Source organism: Synchiropus splendidus, chromosome 3 (assembly GCF_027744825.2).
Source record: "Synchiropus splendidus isolate RoL2022-P1 chromosome 3, RoL_Sspl_1.0, whole genome shotgun sequence".
Classification (NCBI taxonomy): domain Eukaryota; kingdom Metazoa; phylum Chordata; class Actinopteri; order Syngnathiformes; family Callionymidae; genus Synchiropus; species Synchiropus splendidus.
This window is the reverse complement of record NC_071336.1, coordinates 11,407,959-11,425,746: the sequence shown is the minus strand read 5'-3', so window position 1 is coordinate 11,425,746 and position 17,788 is coordinate 11,407,959. Positions and strand designations below refer to the sequence as shown.

At 44.5% G+C, this 17,788-nt stretch overlaps 3 protein-coding genes, 1 long non-coding RNA gene and 8 other non-coding genes across 13 annotated transcripts; 10 read left to right on the top strand and 2 right to left on the bottom strand.

Annotated features, from left to right (window-relative positions):
* Positions 1-624: 624 nt before the first annotated feature.
* Positions 625-3,649, top strand: b3gat3 (beta-1,3-glucuronyltransferase 3 (glucuronosyltransferase I)). The gene is made up of 8 exons (XM_053859653.1): positions 625-765; positions 1,144-1,243; positions 1,486-1,657; positions 1,720-1,903; positions 1,973-2,134; positions 2,199-2,285; positions 2,362-2,565; positions 2,654-3,649. Exons 2-8 carry the CDS (start codon positions 1,150-1,152, stop codon positions 2,750-2,752), a joined length of 1,002 nt encoding a protein of 333 aa, XP_053715628.1. The 5' UTR covers positions 625-765; positions 1,144-1,149; the 3' UTR covers positions 2,753-3,649.
* A 794-nt stretch (positions 3,650-4,443) lies between these two features.
* On the top strand, positions 4,444-8,538 carry sb:cb1058 (uncharacterized protein LOC394209 homolog). Its single transcript, XM_053860271.1, has 3 exons — positions 4,444-4,523; positions 6,077-6,684; positions 7,589-8,538. Exons 2-3 carry the CDS (start codon positions 6,112-6,114, stop codon positions 7,736-7,738), a joined length of 723 nt encoding a protein of 240 aa, XP_053716246.1. The 5' UTR covers positions 4,444-4,523; positions 6,077-6,111; the 3' UTR covers positions 7,739-8,538.
* A 409-nt stretch (positions 8,539-8,947) lies between these two features.
* trnag-gcc (transfer RNA glycine (anticodon GCC)) lies at positions 8,948-9,018 on the bottom strand. The gene has a single exon. It is a non-coding gene; the product is annotated as a tRNA-Gly (tRNA).
* Positions 9,019-9,551: 533 nt separating this feature from the next.
* On the top strand, positions 9,552-13,077 carry LOC128755277 (uncharacterized). 2 transcript variants are annotated; one of them, XR_008414104.1, is made up of 13 exons: positions 9,552-9,576; positions 10,172-10,204; positions 10,377-10,417; positions 10,769-10,816; positions 11,002-11,045; positions 11,322-11,351; positions 11,520-11,560; positions 11,801-11,840; positions 12,008-12,091; positions 12,316-12,348; positions 12,469-12,531; positions 12,771-12,813; positions 12,984-13,077. It is a non-coding gene; the product is annotated as an uncharacterized LOC128755277 (long non-coding RNA). The 2 variants fall into 2 exon arrangements; XR_008414105.1 differs by lacking the exon at positions 9,552-9,576 and adding an exon at positions 9,749-9,983.
* Positions 10,463-10,537, top strand: LOC128756600 (small nucleolar RNA SNORD26). The gene has a single exon (XR_008414279.1). It is a non-coding gene; the product is annotated as a small nucleolar RNA SNORD26 (small nucleolar RNA).
* Positions 11,187-11,250, top strand: LOC128756599 (small nucleolar RNA SNORD29). Its single transcript, XR_008414278.1, has one exon. It is a non-coding gene; the product is annotated as a small nucleolar RNA SNORD29 (small nucleolar RNA).
* On the top strand, positions 11,390-11,457 carry LOC128756601 (small nucleolar RNA SNORD30). The gene has a single exon (XR_008414280.1). It is a non-coding gene; the product is annotated as a small nucleolar RNA SNORD30 (small nucleolar RNA).
* Positions 11,597-11,721, top strand: LOC128756606 (small nucleolar RNA SNORD22). The gene has a single exon (XR_008414284.1). It is a non-coding gene; the product is annotated as a small nucleolar RNA SNORD22 (small nucleolar RNA).
* LOC128756603 (small nucleolar RNA SNORD31) lies at positions 11,874-11,945 on the top strand. The gene has a single exon (XR_008414282.1). It is a non-coding gene; the product is annotated as a small nucleolar RNA SNORD31 (small nucleolar RNA).
* On the top strand, positions 12,568-12,693 carry LOC128756605 (small nucleolar RNA SNORD22). Its single transcript, XR_008414283.1, has one exon. It is a non-coding gene; the product is annotated as a small nucleolar RNA SNORD22 (small nucleolar RNA).
* Positions 12,849-12,919, top strand: LOC128756602 (small nucleolar RNA SNORD31). The gene has a single exon (XR_008414281.1). It is a non-coding gene; the product is annotated as a small nucleolar RNA SNORD31 (small nucleolar RNA).
* Positions 13,078-13,268: 191 nt separating the features above from the next.
* On the bottom strand, positions 13,269-17,583 carry arl2 (ADP-ribosylation factor-like 2). Its single transcript, XM_053858490.1, has 5 exons — positions 17,507-17,583; positions 17,185-17,295; positions 16,854-17,016; positions 14,083-14,163; positions 13,269-14,020 (listed from the first exon to the last, which is right to left on the bottom strand). The coding sequence occupies exons 1-5, from the start codon at positions 17,569-17,571 to the stop codon at positions 13,886-13,888; spliced, it is 555 nt and encodes a 184-aa protein (XP_053714465.1). The 5' UTR covers positions 17,572-17,583; the 3' UTR covers positions 13,269-13,885.
* Between the last annotated feature and the right edge of the window lie 205 nt (positions 17,584-17,788).

Genomic DNA, 17,788 nt, shown 5'->3' with positions numbered 1-17,788 from the left:
TTGGGGAGAAATGTGTTAAACAGAACTTGTATTTCCCTGCTACATCATTTTTAAATCATGCCGGCACGAAAGTGATCATTTTACGTACGCAATTAATTCTGGTTTTTCTTACCTTATAATTATGGTGTTGTAAATGGATGTTTCATGTTTGCACTTAAAGCATTATTCTGATGGTTAGAGACAAATTTTGAAATGTTTCCATAAAAGCATGTTTGATCCGATCAACACGAATGCTGTCACCTGATCAAAAGCAGTCAGGATCTGTTTACTCTCATTTTCATTAAATCTGATTTTAAAACCTGAGCTGGATGTGTTTTCTGGTGACTTTTGGCAGGTGCCCTTCACTCGTTCATGAAAGGTGGCGAAAGCACTTAAAAGACAAAATGGTGACCACCGCACAGAAGCAAACGCTGCAGAAACCCATGTAAATAGAAGAGGTTTGAAATGGTCGAGATCCAAGTTCACTTCGTTACCGAGTTCCCAACATGCGTACTGAGCCTAAACGCGACACCATACGACAATCTCATGCCAAACAGGTAAACAATAACAGCTTTTCGTTCAGTCCAATGCGGAACTTTCAGAGTCAGTCGTGTTTCTTTACGTTCGTTTTAAAACTGGCGCAGGCCGGAAGTTGTTGGTGCATCGCTGTTGCAGTGAAATAAGGGAAAATGGCAGCGTCCATTCAGCGTTATATTTTTTAAGCAAAATCTAAGATGAGCTAATCGTCGCCATTGCTATTAACTGTCGCTTTGGTGTCTTCCTCCTGTAAGTTTTTTTTTTTCTGTGCAAGTGACTTTTATGCAGCTAAAGCAGCTAAGCTAACATTGTTTTCACTGGTTTTAATGCTACCGTGTCGTAAAGCTACAATTACAGCCACATATTACATGTGATTTTTGGCCATAGTCATAATTTCAAGCAAATAATGTACCTGTAATCTTTCAATAAAATTATTGCTCATTTTTGCACATTGAAACATGAGTCATGTTTTTTACAGAGAAGCCTTAAATCCCTTAAGATAACCTTAGTTACTCTCTCACATCACAAACGGTCCATCAGCCAGGGACACGTGGGTACTTACAATGCAGATGACTGCTTAAAAACGTTTAAGATTGATTTGTTTTTCTGTACTTCCTTGGAAACAAGCTTGGGATGGTAACCAGGATGAAGCTGAAACTAAAGACTGCCTTTGTGCTCTACTTCATGGTGTCCCTCATGGGTCTGGTCTATGCACTGATGCAACTTGGTAAGACGTTTAGAATGCTGCATGCGCCACTGTCACAATGTACTGACCTCCCAGAGGTGATGTGTTATTCAATACCAGTAGTCATCCTTAGTTGCGTGGATAGAAACCGTTAACAAATGGTCTGACCTTCATTGTGGAGCAGTCCTGCAATAAGTTTGTAACTAAGAGCTATTCTATTTCTAAATTAGAAATACAAACTTTTAATTTTTTTCCATATTTTTTTCCTGCTTTTCAAACCGCAGGTCAACGCTGCGACTGTCACGAGCATGATCTACCGAAGGACCGCACAATTTCTCGCCTGCGTGGGGAGCTGCACCGCCTACAGGAGAAGCTGAGAAAGTCGGAGACAACCAAACAACCTCAGAAACAGGCTGTGAAGCCAACCATCTTTGTCATCACTCCCACATACGCCAGGTAACGTTCATGTAAAAAACATGTCCTTCATAGTGTCGTTCTCACTGCTGCTCTCCCTCCAGACTGGTGCAGAAGGCGGAGCTGACCCGCCTTTCTCAAACCCTCCTCCATGTTCCCCACTTGCACTGGATCGTTGTTGAAGACTCGCCACACAAAACGCCGCTGGTCACTGACTTCCTGGAAAAAAGCACACTGACCTACACTCACCTTCACATGCCCACTGCCAGGGACCGCAAACTGCAGGAGGTGGGCAGAGTCACTCATTGTCACCTGGGATCATTTTCACCCAGTTAAACAAGTTGATCCGTCATGCAGGGCGATCCCAGCTGGCTCAAGCCTCGAGGAGTCGAGCAAAGGAACGAGGGTCTGCGCTGGCTCAGGGAAGACCGGCGAGCGCAGCAGGGTGGGGACACTCAGCAGGGTGTGGTCTATTTCGCTGATGATGATAACACTTACAGCGTGCAATTGTTTGAAGAGGTGGGTTCATTTGGCTGTCAGTTCTTGTTGTAAATGACATGTTGTAATTGAGGCCTCCCTCCAGATGAGGAACACGCAGCGAGTGTCTGTGTGGCCAGTGGGGCTGGTCGGGGGTATGAAGTTCGAACGGCCCGTGGTCGAGGGAGGAAAGGTGGGAGTTGTTTCTCTGCAGCTTCATTGACATTGACACCACGCTCATTGATGTTTTGATTTTGCTCACTCACAAGGTGGTGCGCTTTCACACTGGCTGGCGTCCCACTCGCCCTTTCCCCATGGACATGGCAGGGTTCGCAGTGTCACTCAAACTGGTCCTGTCCAATCCTGACGCCTGCTTTGATGGTGATGCACCCATGGGGTTCCTGGAAAGCAGCTTCCTGCAGGGACTGGTGACCATGGATGAATTAGAGCCCCGTGCAGCTCTGTGTACCCAGGTGCGTGTATGATTGAGTGACAACTGTGTGAGCATTTTACAAATGGCTGCACTTTGCCCTTTTTAATGTGTTGTGGTTGTGTATACAGGTGTTGGTCTGGCACACTCGAACAGAGAAGCCAAAGATGAAGCGAGAGGACGCCATGCAGGCCCAGGGACTGGGATCAGACCCTGCTGTGGAGGTCTGAGAAACATACACGCCTGAACACACATCTATGCTGTGTATCACTTAATGCAAAACAAACTCTCATGTAAATATTGTAACATATGTACAGGGTATTTAAATTCCGTCTGTCAAGTGTTTGGTGAAATGATGAGTGTGTACTGTAAACAAGGGCAAGTGTGTTGACTTGTACTTCCTCATATTAAAGAGAAACGATCAGCAACTTTTCTCAGCAGCGCAAGTGTTGTCCTGATGGGGGCATCAATCTGCAACAACAACGACTACTGTTACAATATCAGTGCTAGCATGTTAGCTCCTTCTCAAAACTTCAAGTGACCTACACTGATGCATGTGACTGTTTTATCTTCAAGTTAGGCGTACAAAGATAATACTGTGTTGAGATGGTAACACTTTTAATGAACCTTCTGCAAGTTAGGAAAGTATGAATGGTAGGACACCTCTCGAAATAGTGGCTTACTATTGCTTACACTGATGCAACTCCTAACTGTAAATACCTAAAAGTAGGTGTTGTTTTTTATTTATTTATTCATGTAGAAATTCACCCATGGGAAGATGAGCTCCATCTGTCAGTTACCTGAAACTTTTAGCTAATACTCATCAATTAAGTGACATTGCCATGGACATTCTTCCGTGAAAGTCTGCAGTCGTAAGAATTCAAGAGAAGTGCCATCATTGAAAAAAAGCTTAACCTACAGACACAACGCTTAACTTGCTTCTCTTTAGTCGCTGCCACTCTGTGGTTCAGTTAATCCGGAGTCAAACGTGGTTTAAGTGCTGCTGAAACTTGGAATGTCATGTCGATGTGTCAGCTGTCTCCTCATGTCATGTCTGAGTGAAGATGTCGTTTCTGCTGTTCAATTTGTCACACAGGTTCTGTCCAACGTTCTGAAGTGTGAAATAAATCAGCTGGATGTTAAACTTGTTTTTGTTTGATTTTCTGATGACTGTTTTTACTCACCTGTTGCCCTGTTGTCGAGAGACTTTTTCATACTTGTCTCTGCTTGATGGTTGCCATGGCGATGTGAGCCATCTTTGGTGACTGACTACCTGGCAGGGTGGGGCCGCTGCACCCTGGAGGGAGAGTGAGTCAAATCGTGCGCCATCCACACACCATTTGACACACCATCAGACACATGTCGGCTTAGCTTAGAAATTTAACTCACACTGCCATACAGACACACGTTTCTTTAAGACCTAAGGACATGGGTTTAGAAACAAGATGTCTGATCTAAATACACACTGCAGAAGGTCAACCATACTACTTACATAGTCTCATAACTCTTGATCGGCCTACAACACAGCAACACACGTGAACTTCAGCTCCCACTTAAAAGCCATGTATGGACCTAAAAAGAGACGCATTGTCTGCCCTCCCGCGGGTCCGTGAGGCCTTTGAGTCAGACACAATGATTCACACTCACACTTGAAGCCCAGACAGCACATGACAGTAACAGACAGTTTTATTGACGTCTGATGTTTCAACCCTCGACTAAATGTGTACTTTTTTCAATGTGCATGTTTGAACACATTCTGCCCTAACAAACATCTGCACTTATAGACTTGCTAATCTTTTTGCTGCAAACCTCTTTATCCACCGTGTAAAAGGTAAAAGTGCTTGTCAAAAGTTAATAATTACTACAGTGAGGAAGTTAACTGTGTGTGTGTGTGACGACAGTGCTGCAGGTTCAGGCAGCATCTGTGTGACGTTAAAAGTCGCCTCCTCTTCACTCTGAGTCATTTGCTCACACACTCTCAGGAGGACGGCAGAAACTGTGGTAGGCACCTGATTTATTTACCTCTTCGCTTGTGTCTGTCAGCTTCTAAAAAATATTTTTTCTTAACAGCCTTTTTCTTCCAAGTCAGTCAGCGTGCTTTTGAACATTATGAAAGGAAGTGCGTGTCCATAGAGTAGTGGCTTATACTCTAAATGAATTCATCAATTTTCTTTAAATGTCCTGTCGTGCTCCTGTTTGCTCTTCAACCTCACAACACCATTTTAGATTCATTCCGGGCGTAATTGTCTCCTGATGGTTTGACCAGGTGAACTCTTTTCTCTCATACAAACTCACAAATTCAGCTCATGAAAGACGAGTGGTGTACAGATTAAAAATAAAGTTGCCATCGTTGTGCCAAGAGTCGAGCTGTCACAAGCAACCAAGTGAAGAGTGTCGCGAAGGATCAGATATCAGCCGTAATGGATGCAGTTCAAATGACTGAAGAAGCTATTGGTGATGTTAAATAATGAAACACCAACTGAGGTACGTCTCATCAGATGTTTCTCGCAGCTGGTCCAGGTGATGACATCATCAGTGTTGATGGACTGGCAGAGTCCAAATCAAAGTCTGTGTTCTGTTGTTATCATCACAACCTTGATAAGGCCAAACACACAATCGTCGGAGGACGTCACGTTGCGTATCATGCTTAACTGTGCTGCTTGATTTGGTGGATTTCTTTTTTTTCTCAGGGACGTGCTCAGATACAGCTCTAGTCTGTAGCCCCTTTACCCAGAATTAGGAAAGCATCCCTTTTGCTGAAGCAAATACTTGTGTTTTGGTATCTGATTTCTGTCAGTCCCAGTGAGACTTGCGCCCGGAACGTTGCATAGTAGACACATGAAAGTCGGTTATAGTGTGTTTACAGTTACCTTTTCCAGGTTGTCCTGGAGGAGGTCACATGACCGGGAGTAATAGAAGTGAATGGGCTCGTGTTGCAGTCAAGACTGTGTGGAGATCAAGAGCAAGGCCGTGCTACAAGATCGTTCCAATGACAGCATTTTAGTTCTTGATTTATTTTGAAAAAATGACTTCCGTTTCTTATGCAGTTATAAATAAACGTGTGTGTCTGGGTGACTAATAGACTTCTGTATTCAGTTTGGTCTTGGTCTCGCCTTCTCTGGCCTCCATATTCTGGTCTCCACACGGTCTTGACACTAGAATGGGGACATCTTTGGAATGTCAGACAAGATTAAGATTATGAGCGGCACAAGTGGAGACCATGTGACTGATGTTCTTTAATAAACCTGCTCTGGAGGAGCCGAACCCTGAACAAACCAAATCATCCCTTATTTCATGCAATGTCACTGTTCATCGCACAGTAACCGGACATGAATCACTTGTTGAAGTCTTGGCGTCAGCAGATGAACCCAGAAATGCATGTCACTCTGACATGTCTGTGCTGTCACGCTGGTTTTTGTGATTTTATCTGATTTCTTATCGTCTGTCCCTGAACTTTTTCCTGCAAGAATGTGTGTTAGGGTGCGTGCGTGTGTGTGTGTGTGGCTTATATAACCACGTTAAATCTGATCCGCTGGTGCATTTCCTGCCGACAGGTGACGAGGAAAGAGCTGAGTAAAACAGTCTCAAGATGACGATTGGAAAGAGCTCAAGGAGAAGTTCCACTCGCAGTTCCATTCGCGCTCCGAAGTTTCTGGACAAATCCAGTGGGCTCTACGGTCGCCTTGATGAGCCTGCTGGAGAAGGAGAAGTGACGAGTAGGATGGAGGGAGGACAGGCCACTGAGACGCCAGCTCAGGTGCATGTTCCTGTTCGAGAAGTGGACGTGGAGGCTTTCGACTCCATGATGGAGGACGACTGTGAGACTCTTCTGCGCAGGAAGCCCAGCCGCCTCAGCAGCAGGTGGAGGAGAAGCTCCAGGAGGAAGCAGCGAGAGGAGGAGAGGGAGGATGAGCTGGAACCCAAAGACAAGAAGCCCAGTCTGGAGAGTGAAGCGAAGCAGGATGTCAAGGTCGCAGAGGACAAGAGGGACACACATGTGGTCGTCCACTTCCAGATCAGGGAGGACGCTGACGACCAGGTGCTAATAAGAGACAAGAACACGAGAGAGGATGAGCAGACAGAGGAGGAGAGGAGAATGAAGAAGGAGCAGGAGGACGGAGTGAAGGCAGTGAAGAAAATCTCGGCAAAGAATTACCGAAAGGTGAGATGACAAGTTTGATGTGTGGACACCAGGCTTTCTGAAACAAACTGGAAGTTGGTGTTTTGAAGTTTGTTGGTGAGATGCACTGAGGAGAGTGAGTCCTGAGGGCAGAGGGCTCAAACAGGCCATGGTGGTGAGTAAAGGTGGATTACTGTCAATCAATTTATTATCTTCACCCGACACAACCTTTTTTCTGTCTCTCACACATTTCCGAAATATTTGTTGCCATTGGTTTGGACTCGCCTCCATGTTGTGGTCATTAGTTTTGCTGCCAAGTCAAACGTTGCATAACAAAGTCCAAACTGCAGGTCGCCTTGGTAACCGTGGCATTATTAACAGCCTCTCCATAGGGGTCAAAGTTCAGCCACATTACCAACACCTGACTGGGTTTTTCCTTCACGTCAAGTGAACTGAATTGAGGGAGTGAGATGGGACATTCCTGAGCTATCAGGCGCCCAGATCCACCCGCCTCCTGTACTCACACCATAAACATTCCTGAACTGTTGACCAATCCGCTCCACCCTCAGCCTCCTGAGATTAACACACACCTGCACAGAGAGAAAGTATGGCAACTCAGTCTGGGACTCGATAACTCACGAGTCACACCAGATTGCTGCTGACATTCAAAGATCAAGTCAAAGAAACAAAAACAAGAATGTCTTTGTGATGCAATGATGGGTGACCAAGAGAATAGCGATGCAACCAAGGACAGAACAGAGACCACACGCTTCTTATCGGGCAGATTATAGACTGAGAAGTGTCAATAGTATGTCAGGAGTCTGAGTAGATTACACTAAAAAAACGAGAAAGTACTCTGTGGTCAGCGTTTTTTTACTTTTACGGTCTGGTCATTGATTGTTGTCTGCTGAAGTTGTCGTGACCCACCGTTGTTCTGCCTCTCCAGGCTTTGGACCGTGCCCTCCGCCGTGGCTGGGAGAGCTTCATCACAAACCTGTACAGTGTCACCCTCACCCCTGTGACATCATCGTCATCCTCGCCGTCGCCATCCTCCAAGCAGAGCCATCATCAACAGGCGCTGGCTGACTTTCAGTAGAGAACTGTTGGGACAGGTTCCATGTATGAAGCAGGGGGACGTGTGATTTCTGCTGTGAGCCAGCTCAGCTTACTGTGACGTTTGAGAGGACCGAGTTCTGCTGCTGCTGCTTCACTATAATGTGTCCGGTGTCATGTGACTACAGACGACAAACACACCGACAAAATCAATTGCATTTTCAATGAACGATAACATGGTGGGAATGAACTGTTTCATTTCATTGTCAAATACATGGTCAATGGTTGAACCTCTGGAGTTATGATAAGTAACCTTTAGTGTCTTTTAATCTGCTTTTGGAATATCACAGTTGGCTTCTCTGTTTAAAGCAATGACTCATTGGTGGTGCGCTTTATTCCACTTGTGAGACTTCATTTTTGTCTATTCATGACCGCATCGCTGCTTGAACTTACACGATGAAACTATGCAAAAGTTGATGTGTGACTGTAGGGAGCTTGATGCCAGGAGGAGGAGGAGGGAGGTGGAGGGATGACATCACATGTGTTGATCAGTAACTTTTATGGCCTGTTGTTTAAGAATTATCTCCAAGAGCCTGGAGTCAGTTATCAGGCAGCTCAGAACATTCAGCCAGCCAGTTCTGCTTCCACTTAGATTTGTTCTGTTCAGACACACATGTAAATATATTTTGGTTAAACATTGTCGTAGGTCAAAGGTTATCTCTTATGAAGGTTCACAGACTGGAAGGGAAACATGACAAGGCCTGAAATCAGTTCTTGTAGAAATGTCAATCTGATGTTTACCATGGTGGTTGGTTTTTAATCGCCATGATCCAATTTATTTCATTTGGGTTTTTTTTTTTGCCTTCCTTCACTGAAATAAATATATTTAAATTGTTTTAAAAAGTTGTACAGTTTTCTCATACTGTTCTGAACACACACACACGTTTGATAGGCGTTTTTGACAAGTAAGGGAAGGATGCAGCGGGATCGTGTTGAGGCTTCATGAAACTGAGTCCTCACTTCAGGTGGCACTGTAATTGAAATGCTTTTAGAGCATAGTGCCATCCAGTGATGACACGTTTCATGAAGCGCATGTCAGTTTCATGGGCTGATGAGGCTTCATGCAGCAGTGTTTTCAGCTCCACCAATGCCTACCGGAGGATGCAAAAGTATTCAATGAATATCCTCTTCATTTTGAGCCTTGTCTTATTCTTAAGATTTGCAGCACGTCCGGGCGAAAAGAAAACAGTTGTGCATTGGCCGGGAATCGAACCCGGGCCTCCCGCGTGGCAGGCGAGAATTCTACCACTGAACCACCAATGCAACCATAAAAGAATTCTGACTACAAAAGTAGAAATATATGCAAAGCTGTTATCTTCGGTATTTAATGGAAGAGCTCTTTATTTCAACGTGTCCCCTTCGTGTATCATGTTGTAATCTATGTCATTCGTCACGCAGTTACCGGAGAATAACGAGTAGTTACACCGCGGTACCAGGAGGCTTCTGAAATCGTCTCGTTGAAATAACAACTAATCTTTGCCACTTTGTTACGTTTACCATCGACTCAAATCGCTGAATGGACACGAGGCTTCAATAAAGATCATTCTGACGTTAATAGATTATTTGCTGCCACCTACTGGATATAACTTTTACTAGAAATGGTATTTATATGTTAAATGAAAATCATATAAAAATCAGAATCCATGTCCTTTTTTAAATAAGAAAGATAGTTTTAAATCGAATCGAATTTTGTTTGTCAAAGACTAACTACTTTACTCTAGGTTCGCACTTCCGGATACCGGGGGGTGGAGCTCCGGTTTCGGGACATATAACCCAGGAAGCGCTTCTACCACGTCCACTTTCTTCTCTGCCATGACTGAGGTGAGTGTGTTACACTCTATGTTTTAACTTTGCACACTTCTCTTGTTTGTCGTTTGTACGTCAGCTGACTTGTTGCTCTTCCATCACATCACATCACATCACATCACATCACATCACATCACATCATATCATATCATATCATATCATATCATGATGCCATTATTCGGTGGAATTGCGTCACGCCTTCTGATAAAAGCGACGCCAGTCGTCCGTATATATATCCACAGCCTCACACACACGCACCTCTACACATTGTCCCTACAATCCGCCGCCATCCTTCCGTGTGCGGCTCACATTATCATCCTCGGATGCCTGGACGCCTTCTGGGCCTTGACTCCTGCCAACTTCATGCGATATTTTGTCCAATGCTGCATTTAAAGCGTGTGCCTTGCTTGTCCTTTACTCAGGTCGCAGCGTTTCTCAGTGATGAGACTTTTCACAGACCTGTGCTGAATGACTGTGATTGCACTTTATTGTTCTGACGAGAAGCGCTGCCCTGAAAACGTTTTTTTTTTTCTTGTTTGAGGTCTCGGTCACGTGGTTGACACGTGTTAGCCGGATGCTAAGCTAATGCCTTCTGTTCTTGGCTTCACAGATGGAGACTGTTGAGGAACCTGCGTCTCTTTGGGTGAGTATTGTTCAAATGTACCTCTCGAGTGATTTTAGTGCTACAGTGATGCTCTGGTTGAACTCTCTCCCTGAAATGAGTGGTGTGGAACATGATAACCACCTGAGTAGCCTGCCCACAGTAGCAGCATGCTTGGGTGTGGCTCTGTACTAAAGTGTGGTTGTTTGTGTAGGTGGCTGATGCTGGTTTGGCAGTGGTTCGGCCTGGATGAAGGTACGTGTATTGTCGTTTTCTGAATGGAAGTTGGAGGAGCTGTTGCTACAGTGATGAATCTTTGAACTCTCTCTTACTGAATCAGCGTTGAAGAAACCTCTTTACCAGATTCTGAGTAGCAGTGCGCGTGCTTGTGGGTCACGCGGTTTGAGCGATGCATGTTGTAGGTTTGTGCTTGCAATGGCGAATATTGCTCACTAGCACTGCTCCCTGTTGGACTGTGCTCCAGTTGAGCATGAATGGACGACCCACTTGCCTTGAAACCAATAGAATCAAAGTTCCACTTCTGTATCTTGAGTTATGTTCGACTGTAGTGGACATGAAAGTGACGTGCTTCTGTTGCTCTGACAGACGAACCAATGAAGTGTGGAGAGTTGAGACCTCACTGTCTGAGAAATGGTAGGTGGAGATTATTTTATTTTTTCTAAATGCTGACACTCTGGGTTCAAATGATGTTCTCCTTTAAAGACAAGCATATGCCTGATCATTGTGATGTCAACCTTCAATCTGACTCCCTCCTTGGAGGCGTAATATTCCTTTACTTGTGCTGGTATAGGCCTCAACAAATGTTCTTTGTCTAACAGGTCAAGCTTGACCAGCGACTGACCGATCTCCTGAGCTCTGTCAGGTAAGTTTCTCAACTGCATTATACTATATAGGAAGGCAGAGCCTCCTCTGTTGCAGAGTGACATGGGTTGGGAGGGTTAGTTGACTAAACGGCTAACAGTCATTCTCCGAAGTCCATTGGCCCTGGATCAGAGAAGTGGTGTTCCAGTGATGATGAACTTAGCTCACTTTGAACCGCTGTGAAACGACATGAACTGCTGAGGAACCACGCTGCATCACGTGTGGTGGCTCATTGATATGAAAAACTCTCCTTACATTTTTCTTAATCCCTTGACAGGTGAACGCACATGGCAGCCAGCGACTCCTGGTGAGTCTGACCTTCACAGCTACTAAGTTTTGCTCGCTGATGGTGATGAGATAACTTGGAATCTCGTTCGTCTGAACTTCTGTTGAGAGAATATGATCTGACATCAGACCTGTTGGTTGGTAATGCTTCACGTGCTTGGTTGTGCCCTAATGCATGCGTGTGTTTCAGGTGCCGATATTCACGGTGGACGGTGCAGTCTCCTGGCAAAGGTGAGGTGTGGGGCATTTTACGATGGGCTCTGCTGTCCTTGGTGATGACACCTGCACATGTCTAACGCCACGTGTCAATGCCAGACCTGAAAAGGACAAACCCTCTGGCGTTGCCGTGGCAACAAGGGGATGAATGTTGCGGTTGCAACTGTCTGAATGGAACTTGACTAAATGGCTAAATCTGATGCGAAACCCAGGGCAAAGGATTCTTTTGTGATCCGTTTTGTTTGGTGCTTCCAGATGGACTTGAGGAATCAAGAAGCTGAGCGAGTCTTCAGAGGTGCGTGCTCACTCTTATGCAAAAATACAATGCACAGAAATGATGACTTTATATTACCGCCCCAGTCTGAAGATTCATGACTGATCGGTACCCCTCTGATCCACGCCAAGCAAAGCTTGTGCGTCACGTGGAAAGTTTATTGCTCTAACGGTGGTCTTGGTTTGCAGGTTTGGTTGCCATGATGAAGAGTAGCATTGATAACCAACTTCAAATCGAGGACACTTGCCTTGAGCGTTAACTTTCCTCCAGAGGTAATGTTGTCCTGGTTGCTTGGCAAATCCTTTACTCCGGTCGCAGCGTTTCTCAGTGATGAGACTTTTCACAGACCTGTGCTGAATGACTGTGATTGCACTTTATTGTTCTGACGAGAAGCGCTGCCCTGAAAACTTTTTTTTTCTTGTTTGAGGTCTCGGTCACGTGGTTGGCACGTGTTAGCCGGATGCTAAGCTAATGGCTTCTGTTCTTGGCTTCACAGATGGAGACTGTTGAGGAACCTGCGTCTCTTTGGGTGAGTATTGTTCAAATGTACCTCTCGAGTGATTTTAGTGCTACAGTGATGCTGTATGATGAAATTTCAGCATTTTCCAACTGGCTGTGTAAACCCCTCTGTTTGCCTGTTTCTTATCAGAACATGGACTTGTCTGTTTCCGGTGCCGATATTCATAATGGATGGTGCAGTCTCCTGGCAAAGGTGAGGTGTGAGGCATTTTATGATGGGCTCTGCTGTCCTTGGTGATGACACCTGCACATGTCTAACGCCACGTGTCAATGCCAGACCTGAAAAGGACAAACCCTCTGGTGTTGCCGTGGCAACAAGGGGACAAATTGTTGCGGTTGCAACTGTCTGAATGGAACTTGACTAAAGGGCTAAAGCTGATGCGAAACCCCTGCCAAAGATTCTGTTGTGATCCGTTTGTGTGGTGCTTCTAGGTGGACTTGAAGGGTCAAGTGGAAGCTGAGCAAGTCTTCAGAGGTGCGTGCTCAACTCTTGTGCTGAAAGGCAGTGCACAGATATGATGACTTTCTATTACCGCCCCAGTCTGAAGATTCATGACTGATCGGTACCCCTCTGATCTCTGCAGCGCCTAACTGATAACTACTGGTGCGAGGTCTCCAGTTAACGTCTGGCATCTTGTTTTGTAGGCTGGGTTGCCATGGTGATGCCCCCATTTCAGAACCGAACTCCAGCTCTGCTGCAGAAGATTTACAGTCAATGTCAAATAAAACTTAAAAATTTCATGTTTGCCTTTTCAATCCCATGCAGTACTTCATTTAACTTGGTTTCAACTTGCACACTCAAGTTTGGTAGGTTAAGCTGACCTGCTCGGTACTGGGAAATGACCAGAAGTGTTAGAGGACTCGTCTCACCATTTGTTTAAAGAGAAAAAAAAAACTTGACTTTTTGGGGGCTGGATTTAATGTTTTTGAAATGACCTGATCTGTAGTTTGTGCTTAAGATAAAGTGCCTATTTCAGTTTCTCAAATATACTGTGCTGGGTGACTATCAATTGTGGCAGTTAGACCAGCCAGCCCTGACACAATTGGCGCAAGTGTGCACATGGACCCCAACCTGATCAACGATGGGCTTTAACGGACATTTGGGAAAAGTATTGTCGCGATTCATACACTCATGAAAAGCACTGTCAGACGGGGCATTTATTGTTACCGTTCATGTAACCAGAGCATGTGAAGGTGTTGGTTTTTCAATTTGACAGATCTGCTTTGTGGTGAAGATCCAAAGATGGGTGACTTTAAAATTCCATCTTACTAAAGTCCAATGTGAATAAATATCAAGTGAAGCAGAGTCTCAGGTCACTGTTGTTGTAAACATGGACATACAGTATCCCCGATGGATCACACAGATGCTCCGGCAGCCCTCCTCCGATTAAATGTCAACTTTCTTCTGGAGATCCAGTTTTCTCCAACCATATTGAATTGGATGTTTTTTGTTGTTTTTTTTCATGTGAGAACATGTTCATCCTGCCCTTGCATGGCTTTCATTAGAAATGCAGTCTGAATTGGCCCTGCACACAGGACAGCTGTAGTCAAAAGGCCGTATAGATTCGGGCAGCAATGTCGTCCAGCAGCCAGTCCACTCCCTCCAGCAGGTTGTGTCCCGTGACTGCACTGCAACTGATGATGCACCAGTGGTGACTCTTGATGTCGTCCAGATTTAGAGCCTAAATCGATGCAGACACGTGTAAGCTGAAGAAGAATTGGATGACAGTGATGGCGATGTTACCTTCTGTATTTCCTCTTTGCTCAGTGATCCTGGCAGATCCTGCTTATTTGCAAAGACCAGCAGTGTCGCCCCTGTCAGCCTCTAGGAGGTCAAACAAACATCAGCTGTACTGTCCACGCACACTCAGATCTTAAGCTTCCATTGAAACAACTTCAACAATCAAGGCAATAAGGAGTATGAATTTCAATTAGGGTTATCCATGCATCAAACACTAGTCACTAGGACATAGTTGAAAAAAAATCAACTGTTCAAAACAGATTAAAAACAGGGCTACATGCTAACCTTTGTAAGCAATAGTGCATCCGTGACAGAAATATTTGTCGCACATTATGTTGGACCGTTAAACATATTGCTATTGATGAGTTGACTTGCATATTGTGGAACCTATTATTAATAATGCAAAGGCAGTAGTGAAGAGACTTAGATCCCATCACAGACTCGACAGCAGCTGCCATTGCAGGTGAACTATGGATCTTCCCAGGTTCCATTTTGTGTGGATTATGCAGGTTCTTTTTGTTCAGTGCTTCAGTTTCTGAATGAACCCATCCTGCATGTGAATAAGTAAATTTTATGCTTTGAAATCCACAACAAGTGTGTAGTTCACATAAAAAAGAGCTGTTACATAATGGGCACTCATGATCGTCCTCGAGCCCTGCTGACCTGGCAGACTCCCTAGCATTGGATCATGCTCTCCATCTGTAGCGGTAGAAGGTTCACGAACGGAAAATTTGGGACCTTGGTCGGGAGCTATATGTCTGTATCGCAGTATTTTGCTACTTTGTCTCATTTTGATTAATTTATAAAGCTGTCCAATTTACCAAATAACTTGAATAATGAAAATTCAAACAAAGCTCACGGCATTAGAAGATCACAAGCAGTCGATTTGTCTGCTTTTGAGAATAGCGCCATCGTCCACCAGACTCTAAAATGTTTTTTTTCTCTCATAATAAGAAGCAGAGCAGGACAGAACTGACCACACTAACTGCAGAGCCATACTAACTGCTGTTGAAGATGCTACTGGGAAACCTCTGTTTATGTTTACACAATGATGGCACACTGAAAACAACTGGAGGCGAGAAAGTTCACACTTGAAACTGCGTTTACATGGCAGCCGTGCCGCTTATCGCCTCAGGCAGAATTCACATGCTGTAATATAACCCAGCTCATTTGGAACGAGGAGGAAGTGGGGATTTTACATCGAGTGACTTTGACTTACCATTGTGCTATTACAGGGACCTAAGCAATGCAGCGACAAGCTCCGCCTGTAACTGTACAGTAGACAGCAGCGCTTGAACGTACACCGCAGATTCCATCAAATAGAACTCTGCTGTTGAGTACAGAGAGGTACCAGCAACCCGAGTAGATAGGGAGATGTAGGATTGCTTTGACTAGTCACAGCTTTAAACAGCAGTGTTTCATAGAAACATTGGATGGCTGATAAAGAACCCTAACAGAGCTGGAGTATTGCTTGTTCCTTGAGCATTAGGGTGAGTCCTGCACTTATTGGTTGGTTGGCCGATTTATCGGTGCCGATGCGGCCATTTATGATGTTGTCATGATCAGCCAATGAAACAATAAATCTTTGCATTTTTAAAAAAATTATGTCATTTAAATTCACATTATTATTATTACTCTTTTAAATTGTACATTGCGATGTAGCAAGGACAAAACAGTTACATTAGAAAATCACATTACTTGTGATGCTGCAGGATGAGACAACCAGCCACGATGCCGGAGATACTTCTCCATCAAGGAAAATGACAGCCAGGCTCCGATTTGCAACATGTGCACCCACTAAAGTAAACCACCAAAAACCTCCAACACCTAAATTTGTTGAGTCACTTTGGGTCAAATCACGACACCAAATTTGAGCGTTACCAAGAAACTAACGAACTGCAGGCCAAACCAGTGCTAATGGACTTCATTGTTTTGGATGAGCAACAGTGTTCTTTTGTCGAAGCCTGGAGCTGCTAATAACACACCTGGACCTCGATACTCATTCTCTGGACATGTAGACGTTCTGTCGAGTTACAATGCAACATTCTGGTGTTTAACAAGTGAAGTTTACATTGTGGGTTTCATCTGTTCACTGTTCATTGAAAAGGGAATAAAAGATATTTATTCAATATTATACACCGCATTTTGTATTCCTTATTTGTTATTAATTTAGCTTTATGTTAAGTAATATTGTTATATAATGGGTTTGTATAATTAATTGTACAAATATGTTTTGTTGGCAAAAATTGCTATCAGCCAGTTGAGACTTAAAAAGAAAACTGGCGGAAAAAATGACGATCAGTTCACCACCACACATTAGGATGAATGCTGCACAGCCACAGTAGGATCAAAGCCGTGTTGACTCTGTGACACGACCAGTGGTATTGGTGGAGCGCTTACATGGCAACGAATCCAGCACCACCGCCGAAAGTTCCCACTCTGGACCCTGTTTTCAAAAGTTGTTGAATTGAGGTGGCGACGGGCAGCAAGATGAATAATCACCCCAGAGACACAGCAATAACTGAAGATAAGTAAAACGCACGTTTTTTGAGTGGTCAGCCAGTGAGCTAGATATTGCAGTTTTGCAAAAAGTGCTAAATTAGGTAATTACACCCTGATGCATGATCACACAGATTAGTATAGCGGCTATTTATTGTGCTTTTTATGTGTGGTAAAATACTACTGATTTTTATTTCAACAAATACTCTTGCTTCGTCAGGGCAGGAGGGAAAGGAAGACCAGCATTGGACAACATTCTCAACGCGTGTCTGTACCTCCTCCTGCAGCAGTTTGCTCAGCTCCAGTCTGCAGTCCTCCAGCCGCATCGTGTCAGTGCTGTCCACCACCCACACCAAACCCTCCGTGCTCTCAAAGTAGTTCTTCCAGTAGGAGCGCAGAGACTTCTGACCGCCAACATCCCAGATGTTCAACTTGTACCTGAACACGCGACAAATTAAACAACTGTGAAATCTTGAATGATTAAAGAGATGTGATGCGTCATACAGCACTCATGCTCAATCCCAGTGAATCTAGGCTTTGCCACATAATGGAACAACAATGCTTCACTTGAGATGTATCCAACACATGTGAGCAGGCTCTGCTCACCCTCTGTGCTCCAGGGTCTTGATGTTGAAGCCCAGCGTTGGCGAGATGGTGCTGACATCTTCACCGTTGAACTTCTTTAGGATGGTGGTCTTGCCAGCATTATCCAAACCTCTGGACAACATCAGGTCAAGGAATAGCATCGGACTACAGAGAGCACAGACACAGTGAATTCTGATAAAACGAAAATGCATATTTAATTATCACATTCATCCAGTTGGTTTGGAAGGCAGACTTAACTAGGTAATTCATTCGCACTATGAATTCCGATCTAAAACACGTCCGGCTACGTTAGCACCTAAGCTAAAACAAGATGGGAGGATACAACATCAACAGTCTTATCTCTCGCTCCTTCTGCTTCATTTTCCTCAATATCGTCAACAGTCCCATCCTGGCAGTGTCTCGTCTCCTACTGACCACCGCGGGCAATGATTATTTCACAATTTTTAAACAGTTGTGACAGAAATATGCATCCGCTTATTTGAGCATGGCACATCCGGAAGTGACCGTCAGGTTTTAGCCCCGCCTCTTAACGTGATTGGTGGGAGCTTTCAGTAGTATGTGCTGATTGGTTTAAAGACATTTCGGTCAAACAATTGAGGGGCGC